The 22363-nt window shown below is 42.4% G+C and overlaps 1 protein-coding gene across 1 annotated transcript; it reads left to right on the top strand.

The window, feature by feature from the left end:
- Nucleotides 1–576: 576 nt before the first annotated feature.
- LOC109896858 (AP-1 complex subunit sigma-1A) lies at nt 577–22064 on the top strand. The gene is made up of 5 exons (XM_020491268.2): nt 577–782; nt 11936–12114; nt 15488–15596; nt 19154–19291; nt 19770–22064. The coding sequence occupies exons 1-5, from the start codon at nt 780–782 to the stop codon at nt 19815–19817; spliced, it is 477 nt and encodes a 158-aa protein (XP_020346857.1). The 5' UTR covers nt 577–779; the 3' UTR covers nt 19818–22064.
- Nucleotides 22065–22363: the final 299 nt, after the last annotated feature.

Raw genomic sequence — 22363 nt, 5'->3', positions numbered from 1 at the left:
TTAGTGGTTGGACTAGTTGGATCCAGAAATATAGGTTTTAATTCAGATAAATATACAATAAAATATGCGCCACTAGGTGACATAAGCTGTCTGTAACCTACCTGTTGTGGTTGCAGTCACTTTAGGCAACAGAGTAGGCTTAAATGTAATATTTCAAGCAATTATTTGAAGAGCCTATGATAAAACTGGCATGCTAAATTGTGTAGAAATCTATAAAAATCTCTATCTTGCTGACTGAACGCACACTTTTTGGCCATCACCTCGTAAGAACTCAGTTTCCATGGAAACCACATCGACCGTCTTGTCATGGCAACAACATCCGAACATACTGTACTGATACGAGAGACACCCCCCCCCCCCCCCCCATCCTCCAAGAATCTTAGAGCACCACGAATCAGATTTCAAATGTAATATAATCAACTCCTAAACTCAAACGAAACAGCGTTGTGTCTACATACATGTTTAGTTTTAGTTATGAAATTGTTTGAAATAGACCTAGTAGATCTAGCGAGTTCGCCTCGGTTGGCTTGGTTACGAAACTGACTTGACCGGTTGCCTCAAAATGCGCAATGCGCATGTTCACTGAGGAGGGGAACAGCTGACGTCTGTCACCGGAATCGCTCCTACTAGCTAGCTGGTTGAATGAGTTGCTCGCTCGAGCCGTAGTATTCTGAAACAGACATGGAATGTTGACGTTTGCTGTGTTTAAAACGAAAAGAAAAATCAAGTAATTCATATACGAAGATCCAAGTTAATATTTGCGTTGTGAGCCTGATAAAATGGTAAGTAATTTCGCCATAAAAAGAGCTGAATAGCTCAAACCAGCCGGTTAGCTCATTACCTTAGCTGCAAGCAAGGTGTATGGTTTCAGGAAGCAGAGTGAAGCAAGCTGGTTGGCCACCTGTGTTGGCTAGCAAGGTACAGTGGCTAATGCTAACATAGCTACAGGTACAGTAGCCAACTTGTTTGCTAGTGGACAGGCCGCACATTAGAGTTTTGCCTAGTCTAAATTCTAACTTCGCTAGGAAGATGTATGTTGAGCTCACTGGCTAACAAGTTATCTTCGAAGGTAACCTTACATAACTAAGCATTTTGACACTTGTTTAGCTAGCCAGATGTCGTGATTAGCCAAATAGCTGGCTTGCTAGCTGGTTTTGTTTGCTTTCAACGAAATGTACACTTGAACTAGGTAGTTTGACATGTTCCTCCGGTTACTGTCATTGTTAGTGTGTGTACATAGTTGGTGTTAACAGCTGTAAAGTTGGCTGTTGACTGCCTACACGTTGCAGATACTCTGTGACCCTCAACACTGACCCTGCACTAGCCACAATGATCGATGTGTATTGATAAAATGGTGTTAAACTATTCAGACACCCCTTTCTCTTTTGCTGATCTGGTTGTCAGTTAGGCTGCCTCTAGTATTGCTGCCTGTTTACTGCACCTTTACTGTGGACAAAATGATAAACCGTTGACTATTAGACAATTGCCACCTTTGTCAACTTGAAGGGTGTCCAATCAAAACGCATATTTTGACCAATGGGTAAAATAATATTTTAAGTGTGTGGATAATCCTTTAAGAAAACCATTGGTCCAAAACTCATGTCTCGATCACAATATGTTAAAAAGCTATTGATTGGAGTTTTTGCTGTCCTACAAGAGTCAGAATTAGGGTGACTAAATCAATGGAGATGACTAAAAGTGTTCAAATATCAGGAAAATTGCATCGAGTCAGCTGGGCTGGATTCTGGGCAAGAATTAAGGCTACTGGTTACCCGACAGGCTAACTTTACCATTGAACTCAACTTTCTTCTCGAATCTGCAGTTAAGATGGATATCAATTTTGATACGACATGCAGTTTTTAAATATTTTAGCATATGATTTTAATTTTAATACGAAATTCCTCTTTTTCAAGATTTCTCACAAAAACAAGCGTATCTCTTGTGAAATGTCAACGAAGCACTGAGCGTATACCAAGCTTTTTATTTTCTTAGCCTATTACATTTAATTCTGTTTGTCATGCAAATGTTGTTGTTCTTTTGACCCGCAGTAACAACTTGGAAGACCACAAAATGTAAAATCCTCAGAAGTTGTTACAAGAAACCTGACCGCTATGTCAACAGAGCTCGGTGCTAATTATCAGATGTATTAAGTTACGAAATCCAACTTTTTGCAGATAGTGTTAATGATATGTTAGAGAAAGACCTCACTGAACAATTCAGAACACAAATCTTCATATTTATCTTGGTAAAATGTATTTTAGAACATAAGGATCTGAAATGTCATCACCAAATCACTTTTCACTCTGGACAATGTTTGGACACCCTGCAACTTGGTAAATACTACCTACACTCCCTTCCTTCACCACTACTCTCCATTATAGGGTATTGCTGTCCTCACCAGTGTCCTTCTACAGAACATAAAACCCCTTCCATGTCTTCTCCTCTCTGTCAGATTAACTAGCAAAGCAGTTGACTGTAAATTGATTGGTGTCAGTAGAGTTTGTACGGTCTGTCCAGTTCTGTGTTTTTAACCTAAAATAATGTGTAGCTCATCTTTGCATCTATGTTTCGTGGTCACCAACTAACTAGCTAACTAGCCTGGAGTGACAATCTGTTTGTACTATCATGTCAACTTCTTGTTTGGCATGACAAGGAGTTGGCATGATTACACAAATAGACTCCCACTTGCTGTCAGTCATATTTGATTACCAGTACTATACTAATATTTGTGGTTGGCTGGCCATTGCTTCTTGAAGAGGGATGGTTTGTACCAATATTTGTGTTTTAGATATAATGTACATAGTCCTGTATACTGTGTTGGCTAAGTTGAATAGTGTTAGCCTGGTCTCAGATCTGTTTGTGCAGTGTGACAATGACCATAGGAGTTGGCAAGACAGCACAAACAGAGCTTGGCCCAGGCTAGAATATGGTGGGTCCTTTGACCATAGGAGTGAGGCAAGACTGCACAAACGGATCTGGGCACAGGCTAGAATATGGTTGGTCTTTTGACTGCTTTATAACTAAGTAGGACTGCTGCTGCTAAATCACATTGTAGGATCTGACACAGATGAGCTTAAGCATAATCTCCCAAAAGGAAGCTAGTCTATTCTTATGCACATCATGGCCTTCTTTACTTCACACTCCCTTGTCACATGTCCCCCTCTCCTCTCTTCTCTCAATTCCAGTTCAGAGGGGCTTTATTGGCATGGGAAACACATGTTTACATTGCCAATTCAAGTTAAATAGATAATAAAAAATGTACAGTAAACATTACACTTACAAAAGTTCCAAAATAATAAAGACATTTAAAATGTCATTATGTATATATACAGTGTTGTAATGATGTGCAAATGAACATAAATATAGGTTGTATTTACAGTGGTGTTTTTTCTTCCTTGGTTGCCCTTTTCTTATGGCAACAGGTCACAAATCTTGCTGCTGTGATTGCACACTAGTATTTCACCCAGTAGATATGTAACTTTATCAAAATTTGATCTGTTTTCAAAGTCTTTGTGGGTCTGTGTAATCTGAGGGAAAGGTGTCTAATATGGTCATACATTTGACAGGAGGTTAGGAAGTGCAGCTCAGTTTCCACCTCATTTTGTGTTCAGTGTGCGCATAGCCTATCTTCTCTTGAGAGCCATGTCTGCCCTCCGCGGCCTTTCTCAATGGCAAGGCTATGCTCACTGAGTCTGTACATAGTTGAATATGTCCTTCATTTTGTATCAGTCACAGTTAGGTTTGCATAGTGTTGGAAACTTTCCGGTAAATTTCTGGTAATTTCCATGGGAAGTTAAGCCTGGATATTTTGGGAATTTTGCTTAAATTCAAAAAAGTTAGCTTATAACAGTGAACCTTTTTTTGTGGGATACACAAGGCATTTCTAGGTCTTGTGGCATATTTTGGTTAAACTATCCCCAATTCAATGGAATTGCAGCCCTTTGCATGCGCAGTGCATTCTTCCATCACATGTACAGCTGATTCTCAAGATCTTGCACACTAATGAGATGCTATTGAGCCCATGCTACTACACTGTCTGAGCTAAGGACTACATGCTTTCTGGTAAGCTTTGATTACAACACTGGGTGGGGTGAATATATTTTATATGACTTGCATGATTTTTTGTTAACTAGTAAATGGTAGCCTACAGCAAAGTGTGTTTAAATAATTTCTAACTTGTTAACAATTTCTGCTAGTTAGTTTTTGCTACCATATGGGATTTAGCTTGCTTGAGCCTGCTAACTTTGGAGTGTTAATTCACCTGTTCCCATACATGTTTCATTTTAAAACATTTATCTTGCAAAGGAGTTGTTTAATCTAACTGCTTAACTATTTGTCTGTACATGGAATTGTATACTTTTTTTTAACTCATTTTTGTTCTAATCCTTTTCAGGAAAATTCCACAGGCACTAGCTGATGTGTGGAGACATTTCACTGCACCTAATGTAGAAGGAAAAGCTGTGTACATTTGCAAATACTGTGCCAAATCATATGTGAAAAGTGCAGCAAAGATGCAGAATCATCTGGCCAAGTGCATAAAGGTCCCTCAGCGCTCACAACAAGCAACCTCTGACAAAAGCCCCTGTACTTCTATTCGAGTGGAAAATTAGGAATCTGACACCTTATCGATAGCAATAGCTCATGGTCCTCCTGGAATCAGAAGTTTTTTTTCCCTCAATGAAGGAATGTTGTTAGAGAAATGCGGATGAATGTCTTGCTTGAGCTGTGTATGCAACTGGTTCACCTCTGATGCTCACAGGCAATGTGTATTGGAAGAGATTTCTGGATGTTCTTCGCAAAGCATACACCCCTCCAACTAGACATGCTTTATCTACTAATTTGCTGGATGCAGAGTTAAACAGAGTTCAAGTGAAGGTCAAGCAAATCATAGAGAAAGCAGACTGTATTGCAATCATCTCTGATGGGTGGTGGAATGTTCGTGAGCAAGGAATAATTAACTACATCTCCACCCCTCAACCAGTATTCTACAAGAGCACAGGTCACACTGGTCTCTACATTGCAGATGAGCTGAAGGCAGTCATCAATGGCCTTGGACCACAGAAGGTATTTGCACTGGTGACAGACAATGCTGTGAACACGAAGGCTGCTTGGTCTAAAGTGGAGGAGTCCTACCCTCACATCACACCCTTTGGCTGTGCTGCTCATGCATTGAGTCTGCTCTTCAAGGACATCATGGCATTGAAAACAATCGATACACTCTACAAGAGAGCCAAGGAAATGATTAGGTATGTGAAGGGTCATCAAGTTATAGCAGCAATCTACCTCACCAAGCAAAGAATAAGATCACCACATTGAAGCTGCCCAGCAACACCTGTTGGGGTGGTGTTGTTATCATGTTTGTCAGTCCCCTGGAGGGGAAGGAGCCTCTCCAAGAAATTGCCTTATCACAGTCTGCCGATATGGACATCACCTCAAGGGGATCCTCCTGGATGATGTATTTTGGGAGACTGCTATGCAGCCTGAAACTCCTGAAACCTGTAGCAGTAGTCATTGCACGGATCGAGGGAGACAATGCCATCCTGTCTGATGTTCAGACTCTGCTTGCAGAGATGTTGCTCCAAGCAGAGGAAACTGCAGTTCTGAGTATGCAGGCAAGAGCATCCTGTCTGGTGCAGAGATCAAAATGGCCTATGGTGTCATCACTACTGTATCTCGCCACCTTGGCCTGGATGAAGGCAAGGTTCTTGGCAGTCTGGCTTTGGGGTGGAGATGCAATATGGCAGTCGTGCCAACATATCTCATCAGCCACCCGATGGAAGGAACTTTGTGGATCTGAGGCTCTTTCCATTGTTGCCTCCATCATCCTCCAAATCCCCCCAACATCAGCCGCCTCAGAGTGCAACTGGTTCTTGTTTGGGAACACACACACCAAAGCTCGTAACAGACTGACCAATACAAGGGTTGAAAAATTGGTGGTCATCCGGGCAAATTTTGAGGCTTTTTGAGCATGACAATGAGCCATCCTCAACAAGGTTGGAAAGTGACAGTGAAGATGAGGCCTCAGAGTTCAAGAGGTGGACATTTGAGGAGGTCCAGGGAGAAGACATGGAAGCCTGAGAGGAAGAAAGTCTAGAAAGTAAAGCTTTGGTTATCATTGTACAGATGTATGTTGAAAATGGTTTTGGGAGATGCAATGGATCATTGGGGATCATTCAATATTCCCTTTTTGTTGTTCAGTGAAATCATCCCATGTGAAGAGTCAACTCATTTCATTAAAGTACAATTTGTAACAATTGTTTTTTACATTTCTTTTGGGAGGATTTCATCATTTGTAATTATGTCTACTTATGATAAGGGAAAAGGTTTAAGTTTCTGTCTCCATATGATATGGTAAATATATCCAATGTAAAAAAACATCTACATTTTAAATGGCATTAATATTAATTTGCATATATTCCCGTTAATTCCCACGGAAAGTTTCCACCTCTGGATATTCCCCAAAATGTGCAAACCTAGTCACAGTGGTCAGGTATTCTGCCACTGTGTACTCTGTTTAGGGCCAAATAGCGTTCTAGTTTGTTTTGTCAATTCTTTCCAATGTGTCAAGGAATTATCATTTTGTTTTTTCATGATTTGGCTGGGTCTAATTGTGTTGCTGTCCTGGGTCTCTGTGGGGTCTGTTTGTGTTTGTGAAGAGCTCTAGGACCAGCTTGCTTAGGGGGCTCTTCTCCAGGTTAATTTCTCTGTAGGTTGTTTTGTTATGGAATGTTTGGGAATCACTTCCTTTTAGGTGGTTGTAAAATTTGACGTCTCTTTTCTGGATTTTGATAATTAGCGGGTTTCGGCCTAATTCTGCTCTGCATGCATTATTTGGTGTTTTACATTGCACACTGAGGATATTTTTGCAGAGTCTCAAATTGTTTATTGTCCCAATTTGTGAATTCTTGGTTGGTGAGCGGACCTCAAACATAAAGGGCAAAGGGTTCTATAACTGATTCAAGTATTTTTACCCAGATCCTAATTGGTATGTTGAATTTTATGTTCCTTTTGATGGCATAGAAGGCCCTTCTTGCCTTGTCTCAGATCGTTCACAGCTTTTTTTTTTACCTGGGGAGCTGATGTTTAGGCCAAGGTATGTATAGCTTTTTGTGTGCTCTAGGACAACGATGTCAAGATGGAATTTGTATTCGTTGTCCTGGCAACTGGACCTTTTTTGGAACACAGTTATTTTTGTCTTACAGAGATTTACAGTCAGAGCCCAGGTCTGACAGAATCCGTGCAGAAGATCTAGGTGTTTCTGTAGGCCCTCCTTGGTTAGGGACAGAAGAACCAGATAATCAGTAGATATTTGACTTCAGATTCTAGTAGGGTGAGGCCAGGTGCTGCAGACTGTTCTAGTGCCCTTGCCAATTCGTTGATATACACTGCTCAAAAAAATAAAGGGAACACTTAAACAACACAATGTAACTCCAAGTCCAATCACACTTCTGTGAAATCAAACTGTCCACTTAGGAAGCAACACTGATTGACAATAAATTTCACATGCTGTTGTGCAAATGGAATAGACAACAGGTGGAAATTATAGGCAATTAGCAAGACACCCCCAATAAAGGAGTAGTTCTGCAGGCGGTGACCACAGACCACTTTTCAGTTCCTATGCTTCCTGGCTGATGTTTTGGTCACTTTTGAATGCTGGCAGTGCTTTCACTCTAGTGGTAGCACAAGACAGAGTCTACAACCCACGCAAGTGGCTCAGGTAGTGCCGCTCATCCAGGATGCAACACCAATGCGAGCTGTGGCAAGAAGGTTTGCTGTGTCTGTCAGCGTAGTGTCCAGAGCATGGAGGCGCTACCAGGAGACAGGCCAGTACATCAGGAGACGTGGAGGAGGCCGTAGGAGGGCAACAACCCAGCAGCACGACCGCTACCTCCGCCTTTGTGCAAGGAGGAGCAGGAGGAGCACTGCCCAGAGCCCTGCAAAATTACCTCCAGCAGGCCACAAATGTGCATGTGTCTGCTCAAACGGTCAGAAAGAGACTCCATGAGGGTGGTATGAGGGCCCGACGTCCTCAGGTGGGGGTTGTGCTTACAGCCCAACACCGTGCAGGACGTTTGGCATTTGCCAGAGAACACCAAGATTGGCAAATTCGCCACTGGCGCCCTGTGCTCTTCACAGATGAAAGCAGGTTCACACTGAGCACATGTGACAGAGTCTGGAGACGCCGTGGAGAACGTTCTGCTGCCTGCAACATCCTCCAGCATGACCGGTTTGGCGGTGGGTCAGTCAAGGCGTGGGGTGGCATTTCTTTGGGGGGCTGCACAGCCCTCCATGTGCTCGCCAGAGGTAGCCTGACTGCCATTAGGTACCAAGATGAGATCCTCATACCCCTTGTGAGACCATATGCTGGTGCGGTTGGCCCTGGGTTCCTCCTAATGCAAGACAATGCTAGACCTCATGTGGCTGGAGTGTGTCAGCAGTTCCTGCAAGAGGAAGGCATTGATGCTATGGACTGGCCTGCCCAGACCTGAATCCAATTGAGCACATCTGGGACATCATGTCTCGCTCCATCCACCAACGCCACCTTGCACCACAGACTGTCCAGGAGTTGGCGGATGATTTAGTCCAGGTCTGGGAGGAGATCCCTCAGGAGACCATCCACCACCTCATCAGGAGCATGCCCAGGCGTTGTAAGGAGGTCATACAGGCACGTGGAGGCCACACACACTACTGAGCCTCATTTTGACTTGTTTTAAGGACATTACATCAAAGTTGGATCAGCCTGTAGTGTGGTTTTCCACTTTAATTTTGAGTGTGACTCCAAATCCAGACCTCCATGGGTTGATAAATTTGATTTCCATTGATCATTTTTGTGTGATTTTATGTGAAAGTATTTCATAGGAATATTTCATTCATTCAGTTCTAGGATGTGTTATTTTAGTGTTCCCTTTACTATTTTGAGCAGTGTATATGTTGAAGAGGGTGGGGCTTAACCTCTCTGGGATCGTTCGGGACGCTAGCGTTCCACCTCGCCAACAGCCAGTGAAAGTGCAGGGCGCCAAATTCAAAACAACAAATCTCATAATTAAATTTCCTCAACCATACAAGTATTTTACACCATCTTAAAGATACACTTTTCGTTAATCCAACCACAGTGTCCGATTTCAAAAAGGCTTTTCGGCGAAAGCAGAACATATCATTATGTTAGGTCAGCAACTAATCACAGAAAGCATTCAGCCATTTTCCAACCAAAGAGAGGTGTCACAAAAAGCAGAAATATAGATAAAATTAATCACTAACCTTTGACGATGTTCATCAGATGACACTCCCAGGACTCAATGTTACACAATGCATATATGTTTTGTTCGCTCAAGTTCATATTTATATCCAAAAACCTCAGTTTACATTGGCGCCATGTTCAGAAATGCCTCCAAAAAATTGCAGAGAGCCACATCAAATAACAGAAATACTCATCATAAACTTTGATGAAAGATGCATGTTTTACATAGAATTAAAGATAAACTTGTTCTTAATGCAACCGCTGTGTCAGATTTCAAAAAAGCTTTACGGCAAAAGCACAATATTCAGTCATCTGAGAACAGCGTTCAGCCACAAAAGCAAGCCATACAGTTACCCGCCAAATTGTGGAGTCCACAAAAGTCATAAATAGCATTATTAATCTTCACTTACCTTTGCTGATCTTCATCGGAATGCACTCCCAGGACTCCCACTTCCACAAGAAATGTTTGTTTTGTTTGATTACGTCCATATTTGTCGAAATACCTCCGTTTTGTTTGCGTTTAGTTCACTATTCCAAAGACACAAAATGTCAAGAGTTCCATTACAGTTTGTAGAAACATGTCAAACAATGTTTACAGTCAATCCTTAGGGTATTTTTATAATAAATCTTAAATAATATTCCAACTGGACAATAGCGTATTCATTACAGAGGAAAAAGAAGGAACGGCGTGACCGCGCAGTAAACAACTGATTGGCCACAACCTAGTCCACTTGTTGAAACAGCTCTTATTCAACCTCCTTCCACAATAGAAGCCTCAAACAACTTTCTAAAGACTGTTGACATCTGCTTGAAGCCTTGAAGTGCAATCTGGCCCATAGACACAGCATATTGGATAGGCAATCACTTAAATGAAACTACAAACCTCAGATTTCCCACTACCTGGTTGGATTTTTCTCAGGTTTTCTCCTGGCATATTAGTTCTGTTATACTCAGACATCATTCAAGCAGTTTTAGAAACTTCAGTGTTTTCTATCCAATACTACTAATAACATGCATATATTAGCATCTGAGACAGTAGCAGGCAGTTTACTCTGGGCACCTTATTCACCCAAGCTACTCAATACTGCCCCCCAGTCCCAAAGAAGTTAAGGAGCTTTTTTTGTACTTATTCCATGCTGTGTTATTTTTTATATCCATGGGGTACTGTATTTTAATGACCTCTGCACAGGGATAAGCAATGGGGCTTCAATGGCCTCTGCATTTGGGTAGGGAATCTCTCCTGCCATTGTCAGGCTCAAGAGTTTTCAGACCTTTCACTTCACACTTAAGTGCTAATTGAAGTTGCAGCCAGGTCAGTTCTGTCCTAGCAGCTTGGTAGCCTTATTTATTAAACTTTGTATAACAAAATTACCTAGATTCTTTTTTTTGTAGGTTCAGACTCAACATTACTCACTCAGTTTTGTGTTGGATTGTATATTTAGGTTGCGCTGTGTTTCTTCTGCAGCTTTTGGTTGGTTAGTTTTTTTTTTCTTGGTAGTCCTTGGTAGTAATAGACCATTCAGGTAATTTTGTCCAAAATCAATGTTTTAGGTATGGAATTTGGATTCAAGGTTTTGATGTTGAGGTTAGTATCCTGTATAAACTAGAATTTATACAGGTTTATCGGCTTATCTACATTTATCCAACTCTAATTCTATATTTTTTTGCAGAAGAACCCAGGAGCCCATGAGCTCACTACCCTCTCTCGCCCTCTGAAGTGTTTTTGAGAACACACACACTGAATGCAAGTAGAATGATACTCCTTTCAAAAGGTGACTTTCACAGATGATTTTGTAGGAGGGCACTGATGTTAGTAGTCTAGTTTAACATTAGAGTATGTGCTACATTCGTGGCCAGGTAGTCTCTAGGAGATTGACTCTCCACCACACCACGTGGTGCCAGGGAGTTTAAAAGCAGAGATTGGAGATTGTGTTCCAGGGCGGGTCTCGATAACTAGGACAAGTCCGGTGGGAGATGTAGTCTGTTACTGTACTTTTTCCACCATGTCAATATTAACACGGTTGATATGTAGATCTAGACACACATGTAGGCCCAACTAAACTTGTGACATAGAAAGTATGGTCTGTCTGTCCTCCCCTCTCTCTCTCCCACTGACTTTCTTTCTCTCGCTCATAATCTTTCTCTCTCTTTCTCTCTCTTTATGCAGATCTGATGGTCGTTTATAAAAAAAAAAATCTCTTTCCCCATCATACTTATAATCCCGCTTTTCGTGTTTTGTGACCCAGTCCAGGTTGCTAATAATATATGAGACTTGCTGCGCCGGCACAAAAGCTTAACCCCGTGTGGCGTGTCCAGAATTAGGTCTTACTGCTTACTCTCTGTTAGCCTGTGTCTGCCTAATATGTGTAGGCCTACATATCACGACCTCTCTGCCCTGTCTGCTGTCCCACCTCCTCCTCTCTAGATGCGTTTCATGTTGCTGTTCAGTCGACAGGGGAAGCTGCGTCTCCAAAAGTCCTCCCGCTTTATGCGGAACTGTCTATTTCAGTCTCTTTGTTTTACCCTCTATGTTCTGTCTGTTGTACACACTAGTTCATCCTGAAGTTACCTGGTACTAACGTCCCCTGGTCTCCTTTCTGTATGCTATTGATCCTGTCTCCGATCCTGTCTTTCTCCCCACCTGTTTCCTCCCCCTGTAAACTGACATGAACTCTCCCTGGTCTCCCTCCTTTCTAGATGCGTTTCATGTTGCTGTTCAGTCGGCAGGGGAAGCTGCGTCTCCAGAAGTGGTACACGGCCACGGCCGAGAGGGACAAGAAGAAGATGGTGAGGGAGCTCATGCAGGTGGTGCTGGCCCGCAAGCCCAAGATGTGCAGCTTCCTGGAATGGAGGGACCTCAAGATTGTCTACAAGAGGTACTGGAATACACGCGCACACCAGGGATTTTTCTGCCATTGAAATCCTTCCTTTTTTTCATGGTTGTGTGAGACAGCATGTAGCTACTACACACTCTGTTCACACAAACACACACTTGAAAAAGTGCAACAAAGGGTACTGCGTGCTTTACATAAGTGTCTGGAATTGTAGTCACACACACATACTCTCTCTCCCACTGTCTCTCACTCACACAATAATTGAATGACTTCTTTTTTTTCAGAAAGAACTTCAGTTGTGGCAGGTCGAATAAGATAAAGATGTATAGTAGACATATAAACGGCAACGTTCCCACGTGACCGTACCAATGTTTACAAGGTTTAGGCCTATACAAGATACACATAAACCATACAACTGTTTTCATTTAAAAGCCATACTGATGCCGGCACAAAGCTGTTCGTGGCTCTCTTGGTTTTAAGAGGTCCTGAGTCTGTTCCCTAATGGCAGAACTGGCTCTTCAGTGGCGGTGTAAGATCCAAAATGATTTATTTGCCCCTTATGTTTGCGCTCTTTGTAAATGTCTCGGAGAGCCTTTTGCTTTCTCCATTCAATCTTACCACAGACCTGTCTGTACAACTCTCACAATGGTATTCAGACTTGCCCATGTGAGGGAGCCAAACCAGGCAACTACACTAAATGTTAAGACCCCCCCCCCCCCCCTTTCCCTCTACTGGTAATAATTGTTCTTCAAAAGTGGCTCCAGGGGGGCATTAAAAGAGACAGACCTGTCACACACACACACACTTGACATTACTGTGTGTGTGTCCCGACCTGTCTCCTGGCATTATCACCCAGGCTGTCTCTGAGGGGTGTTTGGTATTGTTTCCCCAAAACACAGATTTGACTTTCTATTCCAACTGATGCTCAGTGACTCACCATTTGAACACTCATTCCACCTCCCACATCTCATACAGAAGCCATCCACACACAGCACTCGGTGTAGAAGTTGCCCAGAGGATCCTACAGTAACCTACACCACAGTGAATCTGTGCAAGCTTATCATATGCTGCACTTCCACCTAAGACTGTGTGTCGCCAGTGTTCTTATGTTAATTAGGCTCGGGCTGTATACCGGGGTATTTGGAAATAGCCACGGGATGGTTTTTAATACCTTTGAAACTATTTATTTAAAGTTTTTTTGTAAATATGTGAATATTTTTGGGTACTTTTAAAGTAAATACCTGCAGTCAACTTGTGCAATACGTTAGGAGATAAAGGAGATCGCGTTCTTCATTGCAATATGACACTTACTGGTAGTCCCCTGTAATGTTGTATTTGTTTACAAGCACACAACAACCAGAGAACGGAGCCTTGTGAGTCACTCACTCCAGGAAGGGATTTTCTGCTGTTAGAGCCTTCACCAGATTTTAGACAGTTAACTTAAGTCAAATTATATCTAGCTGGCAAACATTTCATTGTGAATTCCATACTGTAACTAGATCACCTGGCACATGCTGCACAGGATAAAGATCCTTGCTGTCTAACATTTTGTTTTGTGAGTAGCATTTTTTTTTAAAGTTACTTTGATCTGGGATGTCCGTCCTGAAAATGGTTTAGGTCAGAGACTGTATAAAATGTTTGCAATGTTAGCATTCTCTATGGGATTTTACATGTACTTGTTAGCATTGCTAACCTTCGTATTACAGAGGCGGTGGGGTTAGAAAATAGTACCCCTGGTGTTCTGTGTCGGTATTACAGAATATCCCCATATTCCCCGAATCAACAACCTCTGTATCAAGTTGCTTTGTGAGAAGATTTTAAAGTTCACAGTTAGCCATTCTTATGTAAATGCAAGCTGAAAAGTACCAGTGGCTTGGCCTTGGCCCCAAGTCAGAGCATGTTTGCAAAAAATGTGGCAAAGCAATTAACTATTTGTCCTGAATGCAAATTATGTTTTTGTGCAAATCCAATACAACACCTTACTGAGTACCACTCTACATATTTTCAAGCATAGTGGTGGCTGCATCATGTTATGGGTACTGTATGCTTGCAATCATTAAGGCCTGGGGGGTTTTGAGGATAAAAATAAACAGAATGGATCTAAGCACAGGCAAAATCCTAGTGTTGGTTCAGTCTGCTTTCCACTAGACACTGGGAGATGAATGAACCTTTCAGCAGGACAATAACCTAAAACACTAAGCCAAATCTACACTGGCATTGCTTACCAAGAAAACATTTAATGTTTCCGATTGGCCGAGTTAGTGTTGACTCAAATCTGCTTGGCAAGATTTATTGCAAGACTTGAATAAGCCAAGACTTGAAAATGGTTGTCTAGCAATGATCAACAATCAATTGGACAGAGCTTATTTAATAGAATTGAATAGAATAGTGGGCAAATATTGTACAGTCCAGGTGGTCAAAGCTCTTAGACTTACCCAGAAAGACTCACAGCAGTGAGCGCTGCAAAAAAGTGATTCTAACATGTATTGACTCAGGATTGTGAATACATATGTAAATTAGATATGTATTTTATGTTCAATACATTTGCTAAAATGTCTAAACAGGTTTTCAATTTATCATTATGGGGTATTGAGTGTAGATGGGTGAGGAAAAACAATTTAATCCATTTTGAATTCAGGCTGTAGCACAAGAAAATGTGCATTAAGTCCAGGGCTATGAATACTTTCTGAAGGCAATGTAGATGGAAATAGGAAGAACTGAGGTAAATCTGATGGAAACTCAACAGTGCTCTCTGCGGTGTAGTGCAGTACCTGTTTCTGGCCAGGTGAGTGAGCCAAAGAGCTGACTTCGCTAATGCTCTAATACAGTGTTTCCCAACTCTGGTCCTCAAGTACCCTCGACAGCATACATTTTTGTTGTAGCCCCAGACAAAAAACACCTGATTCAACTTGTCAAGGGCTTGATGACTAGGTGACAAGTAGAATCAGGTGTGCTTGTCCAGGGCCACAGTTGGGGAAACAACACACAACCCTACACATGGTATAGTGCACAACCCTTGAGTTGTCAAGCACACTGCATAGACTGGCATCATACACATCAGCATAACACGCTTGTCTGTCAGTAGTTATTAGTTGTCTAAGGGCGCGTTCAGTAGGACGCAACGTTTTGGGACATTCAGATTGAAATATGCTTTGTAGAAGAAGCATGCCCTCTATTCGTGGCATTCTATCTACGTTTGGCTACAGAACATGGCCCTGGGTTACTGACTGGCAGGAGCTCCATGGATTCCCCCTTTTTAGTTCTGAGCTGAACCTCCACGAAGAAGGTGTGGGTGTGTTGAACCTCAATAACCCAAAGACAGTGTGGGGGTTTTCTGGGTTCCTTCCTTCCATTCCGCCTCTGCATGCTGTTTGCACTAATACGGTGTGTGTGTGTGTGTGTGCGCGCTCTATAGGTATGCCAGTCTGTATTTTTGCTGTGCGGTGGAGGAGCAGGACAACGAACTCATCACTCTAGAGGTCATCCACCGCTTCGTAGAGCTGCTGGATAAGTACTTCGGCAGCGTGAGTCTCTCGCACTCTCTCTCTCTCTCATTCCGACTTCTCCAGCCAACTCTTTCATTATCTCTTCTTTAGCCAACTGCATTCTCTCTCTCCAACTGCTTATTTCTCACCTCCACTCGTTGGCTTATCATACATTTTCCATTTCATCCTCCCTGCCTCTCTTCCATTTCATCCTCCCTGCCTCTCTTCCATTTCATCCTCCCTGCCTCTTTTCTATTTTACTACCGGACAATCGAAGGATTTTCATGTAAGTCGATGACTCGCATCATATGCTGTTTATTCTCCCTCACGGTCCCTCTATTGAACTCTCCATAGTCTTCTCTCCCTCCCCCAGTATTGTCCACTAGTGCTGTCTGCCGGCTTTGTAGACCATTTTTAGACACATTTTCAGCCGGCTACTTTTCCCACTTAAATTAACTAGGCTACTTTTCAATTCGTTAGTCAGAAAAAGTCTGCCGAGCCCTCTCCCATTAGAATGAACGACATGCATCTTCCAGCCATCTATTGATGGGACAGGCTCCTGTCAGTCACAAAGTGAGCGATGACAGGTAATTGTGTGTGTTGTGTGCGCTGTGGTTGCAGTCAAATGTATTTACACGGAGAAGGAGCGCATGAATTTGCACGTCCCATAATAATGTTGTAACCTTGACTCAAAATCCACTTAGCCTATTTTCTTCTGTCACATACATTTTTTTTGCGTGCAGGGCCCGACATTAACCAATCAAGTCAATCACATGTATTTATAAAGCCATTTTTACATCAGCCGATGCCACCAAGTATTTATACAGAAACCCAGCCTAAAACCCCAAACAGCAAGCAATGCAGATGTAGAAGCACGGTGGCTAGGAAAAACTCCCTAGAAAGGCAGGAACCTAGGAAGAAACTTAGAGGAACCAGGCTCTGAAGGGTATCCAGTCCTCTTCAGGCTGTGCCGGGTGGAGATTATAACAGTACATGGCAATTAAGGACAGATCATTCGTTCAAGATGTTCAAACGTTCATTTTAATGAACAAAAATATAAACGCAACATGTAAAGTGTTGGTCTCATTTTTCATGAGCCGAAATAAAAGAGCTCAAAAATGTTCCATATGCACAAAAAGCTTATTTCTCTAATTTTGTTCACAAATTTGTTTACCCCTTTTAGTTAATATTTCTCTAGGTGTGGCATATCAATAAGCTGCTTAAACAGGATGATCATTACACAGGTGCACCTGGTGCTGGGGACAATAAAAGGCCACTCAAATGTAAAGTTCTGTTACACAACACAATGCCATAGATGTCTCAAGTTGAGGGTGCGTGCAGTTGACATGCTGTCTGCAGGAATGTCTACCAAAGCTGTTGCCAGATAATTGAATGTTAATTTTTCTACCGTAAGCCACCTCCAACGTTGTTTTAGAGCCATCCAAACGGCCTCACAACCGCAGACCACGTGTAACCACACCAGCCCATGACCTCCACATCCGGCTTCTTCACCTGCGGGATTGTCTGAGACCAGCCACCCGGCAAAACTGAGTATTTATGTCTGTAATAAAGCCCTTTTGTGGGGAAATACTCATTCTGATTGGCTGGACCTGGCTCCCCAGAGGGGGGCGCCTGTGCCCTCCCAGGCGCACCCATGGCTGGGCCCCTGCCCAATCATGTGAAATCTGTAGATTAGGGCCTAATGAATTTATTTAAATTGACTAATTTCCTTATATGAACTGTAACTCAGTAAAATCGTTGAAATTGTTGCATTTTATATTTTTGTTCAGTAGGGATGACCATCAGGGTCAAATAATAATCACAGTGGTTATAGATGGTGCAACAGGTCAGCACCTCAGGAGTAAATATCAGTTTGCTTTTCATAGCCGAGTGTTCATAGGTCGAGACAGCAGGTGCAGTAGAGCGGGGGAGAGATGGCGTCGAAACAGCAGGTCCAGGACTGGGGATAGCCAGGAGACATCAGGTCAGGTAGTCCTGAGGCATGGTCCTAGGGCTCAGGTAGTCCTGAGGCATGGTCCTAGGGCTCAGGTAGTCCTGAGGCATGGTCCTAGGGCTCAGGTAGTCCTGAGGCATGGTCCTAGGGCTCAGGTAGTCCTGAGGCATGGTCCTAGGGCTCAGGTAGTCCTGAGGCATGGTCCTAGGGCTCAGGTAGTCCTGAGGCATGGTCCTAGGGCTCAGGTAGTCCTGAGGCATGGTCCTAGGGCTCAGGTAGTCCTGAGGCATGGTCCTAGGGCTCAGGTAGTCCTGAGGCATGGTCCTAGGGCTCAGGTCCTCTGAGAGGGTGAGAAGACGGGAGAATACTTAAGATCACACAGTACACCAGATAAGACTGGAGAATTACATCAGATAAGACTGGAGAATTACACCATATATGACAGACTGGCCCTAGAGCCCCTCACATAGACTATTAAAGCATAGATACTGGAGACTGATGTCGGGGACACTGTGGCCCCGTTCGACGATACCTCCGGACTGGATATAACCCCACCCACTTTGCCAAAGCACAGCCCCCAGACCACCAGAGGGAAATGAACAGACTACCAACTTACTACCCTGAGACAAAGCGGTGTATGTCCCACTAAGATCTCCCCCCACCGCATGAGCCCGAGGGGGTGCAAAACCAGACAGGAAGATCACGTTAGTGACTCGACCCACTCAAGTCAAGTAGAACTATCCAGCTCCACTCCACATTTAATTCTAAATGCCTAATTGCTTGCAAAATTATTTTTTTTACAAAAAAATAATGTTTCTTTGCAGGACAAGGATTGTCCTGAATGTCTGAATTTCTTCACCTTGCTTTTCTGGTTGGCTGGCAATTTTCACCATCCAATTATTTCAGATCTACAGGAGTGTAAGTTTCACCATGGCACAGACCGTGGAGATATGTTGGTACATGTAATTATTAGAATATGGATTTTGTCCATGCTGGCTTTCGCAGGCTACCTGAGACAACCGATACCTGTCATACCTGTATTGTAGATAGCTGAGAAAATGACTCTTAAAAGGAAGCTGAAAGCCTGTGAATGTCAGCGGCCCAATGCAGTCAAAATGTTGTTTTCCTATGTTTTATATCATATTATACAACAGCTGATGAAACTAACACTGTAAAAGTGCAAATAAAATTAGATCAGTGTTATTACCTGATTGGTGCAGGTTGAAAATACAATCTAGCGTTAGAATGTACCAGAAGCCGCCAAAATAGGGCTTGTTCGGCAAAAATGTCTTAACCCGGGAGAACCCCCCCCCCCCCCCAGCCCAAGGGAACTTGGCTGGCTCCTTTTTCTATATGGCTGGCTCCTCCATGTACTTGTGGAAAACACTGCTCTCCCCTCGCTCAAGCTTCTCTCCTTGTATATCCTCAACTATAAATGTGCTTATACTCTTCTATCGTGTAATTGGTGTAGGCTCCCTGTATATACTGTACGTAGACTGTGTCAATTCCTCTGTCTATTTTGTCTATTGCTGTTGGCACCATTTCACCAAGTCAAATTCCTGATATATGTAAATGTAATTGGCAAATAAAGGTGATTCTGATTGCTCCCCGTCTGTGTGTGTGTGTGTGCGTGCCCTGGCAGGTATGTGAGCTGGATATCATCTTTAACTTTGAGAAGGCCTACTTTATACTGGATGAGTTTCTGATGGGGGGGGAGATCCAAGACACGTCCAAGAAGAGTGTTCTCAAGGCCATCGAACAGGCCGACCTACTACAGGAGGTAGGATTCAGATTGAAAAAACGTTAATGTCCTCAGTGAGGCAATTAATCTAGCAGCAAACATAATACATACAGACAAAAATCACATTTTAAAAACAGATGGCAAAGGATAAATACTGAATAGGTGGTTTTAATTCTTTTTTTAAAATTTTTATTATGTCAAAATTAGGCTACATGTATATGATAGGAGTGATCTCTTATTAAAAAGGAAAACTCCAGCACACCAGTCTGGCGACCTCCATCGGGTGTCTCTACCTCACTATGGGCCCTATTCAGTCTTGAGATAAATGTATTTAACACGGACTTAAGTAAAACCATTTTTTAAACTTAAGTCCATATTTTATTGACTTAAGTCCATGTTGAGTCTGTTATATAAAAGTCTGAATCGGGCCTTATGACTTAATACCTAACCATTATTAATGTAGTTTTATTTGTCACCATGTAGTCTGAGCCATCTGTTCCCCGTCTCCCCCTTACAGGAGGACGAGTCTCCGAGAAGTGTTCTAGAGGAGATGGGCCTGGCGTAGTGACAGCAGGGTACTCTGATCGCAGCACTTTTTAATCAGGCAACAGACAGGCGAAGAGACGGAGGACTTTGGGTTCCATGTGCAACAGGGTGGAGGAAAGGGAGTTTGATGTGGAGGGGGTTTTGGGGGAGGCTGGGAAGGGGGTAAGGGCTGGGGTGGAATCTGTTATCTAACGTGTGTCTCAAGTGGCACCCTATTCCCTACATAGTACTCTAGGGCACTGGCCAAAAGAAGTGCACATTTTTTAAAGTAAAAATAGGGTGTCAATTGAAATTCACATGTTGACGTTCGGGTACTGAATTCCAGACATTGCTGACATTGTTGTGTATTATCATGATGATGATCCACACCCTATTTATATTAGCTCTGTGAAAATGGTGCCACTTTTGGCCGAAGGATTTAGCTACTACTACTGTTGTATGACCCAGACTTGGGATCAAATACTATCTGAAATTGTTCAAGTACTTCTAGCGTTTTGCTTTAGCCTGCACGGAGGCCATTCTATTGGTTCCGTTCTGCCAGGACGCTCAATCAAGCTCAGTTTGAAGTATTTGAAATAGTATTTGGTCCCCGCTCTGATTTGACCTTGGAACTTTCCCTCGAGAGGCAGGTCAGAATGCGTCTTAATGCTTTTTATTTTTTTTAGCAGGTGATGAAATAAAACAAACATTTTCCCCAACAGATGACGTTTTATCAGATTAGGATGTGTCCCAAATTGCACCCTATTCATTATATAGTGCACTACTTTTGACCAGGACCCATAGTGCGTTAACTTTTACCAGAGCCTTATGTAGGGAATAGGGTGCAATTTAAAGGGGACAGGGATTTGCTTTTAAATGAATGGTCGTCCAATATTTTGTACACGTTATGAGAATAATATAATACGTTTGCTGTTTTTAAGGGACCACATTGATTGTCTGCATTGGTGAGTTCTGTTGAACCCGTAGGATATGTTGTAGGGGTACAAACAAAGAACACATTCTTGCCCTTCCCATTTATGTCAATCTGAAGAATGATTCTTCCCAAGTTCTGGTTCCATCCAGAATTCCATAGAATTTAAAATTCTATTTCTGTGTTCTATTCCGCAACTGTTTTTCTCTCTCTCTCTCTCTCGATTTCCTCCATCTCTCAACCCCCTCGCTCTCTCTCGCGTATCGAGCAAGTAACCTATGGGGAAGTTTGATGTGATCTTTTAGCCTGTGTGTGGCTGTGCTAGCATGAGTGTGTTTTATGTGGAAAGGGCTCAATGTCATAGTATGCAATGTAGTGATGATGATGATGATTCAGATGAGACTAACCCAGGGCACAAAAATATAGGCAGAGAGGGAGATTGTTGTTTTTGAGCAGCAGCGTACAACAAAAGGCAAACCAACTACTTTGACATACACGTGACTTTTTAAATAATGGACCTAGCTACCTACCTACCATTCCTATAACATCACACATTAAATATCGTACATTTTACGCCGATCAAATACCCACTTTCCAAAGAGTAATAATGTTTGTGTCTGCAACGAGAGGGAATAGATCAATAGGAATAAAGTGCAACTAGAAGAGAGTTTGGCTTCAGACTGTAGACATGCATTCTTATTACCTGACTTTAGCTTTTTGATTTAAATAAGATACGTTCCAACATTTATACTAGTGTACTACTTGCTAGTGTGCATTCCCAATACATTGCTTCACTCCAATTAGTATCAATACATAGGCTACATTCCGATATCCACACTAGCGTACCACTTAGGGTGCCATTTGGGACACCAGCTATTTAGTGCAGTTCTTTTGACCAGAGGCCCTAAATATGGAACAGGGTGCCGTTTGGGATGAAGCCTTTGGATGCATGCCCAATATATTGCTCCATTCAAAGTGGTATACTAGCATGGTCAATGGGACAGAACTATTGCTTCATTATTAGTAGTGCGCTAGTGTGGATTATTGGAACTGCGCCGATATTTTGATTCACGTTTTTTAAGGGACTCCAAAAGAGGTGTGTGTAGGGTTTTATTCATTTGGGATCCAGCATGAGGGGTGGGTGGCATGTGATAAATGACTATTGAACTACGGTCCAGTCATGGCACCCTATTCCTTTTATAGTGTGCAATCTTTGCTTTGACCAGGGTTCTGGTCAAAAGTAGTGCACTATAAAGAGAGAAGGGTACCATTTGGGACGCAGACATATTATCAAAGGGAATCGTGTGAATGTAATTTTATAATGAAAATAAAATGTCATTAGAAAGGACTTGTGTACTTGTGCCTTCTGGTTTGCTTATTGTCGTTTTTACCTCAGTTGAATGCACTGACAGTAACTTGGTCTGGATAAGAGCGTCTATCCTCTCTTGAAAATTTAAATGTAGCAAGTTATTGTTTAAAAAGGTATGTTTGTTGTGTTTAACTATGAATGCCCATGCATGTTTTAACCTGTGAATTTCCATAGTAGGAAATGTCAGTCTATAGACAAGTTTGGACACACCAACTCATTCCAGGGTTTTTCTTTATTTTTGCTATTTTCTACATTGTAGAATAATAGTGAAGACATTAAAACTATG

This window comes from Oncorhynchus kisutch, linkage group LG9 (genome assembly GCF_002021735.2).
Source record: "Oncorhynchus kisutch isolate 150728-3 linkage group LG9, Okis_V2, whole genome shotgun sequence".
Lineage (NCBI taxonomy): Eukaryota > Metazoa > Chordata > Actinopteri > Salmoniformes > Salmonidae > Oncorhynchus > Oncorhynchus kisutch.
The sequence above is the reverse complement of the archived record's forward strand: the minus strand, read 5'-3'. Positions and strand labels throughout refer to the sequence as shown.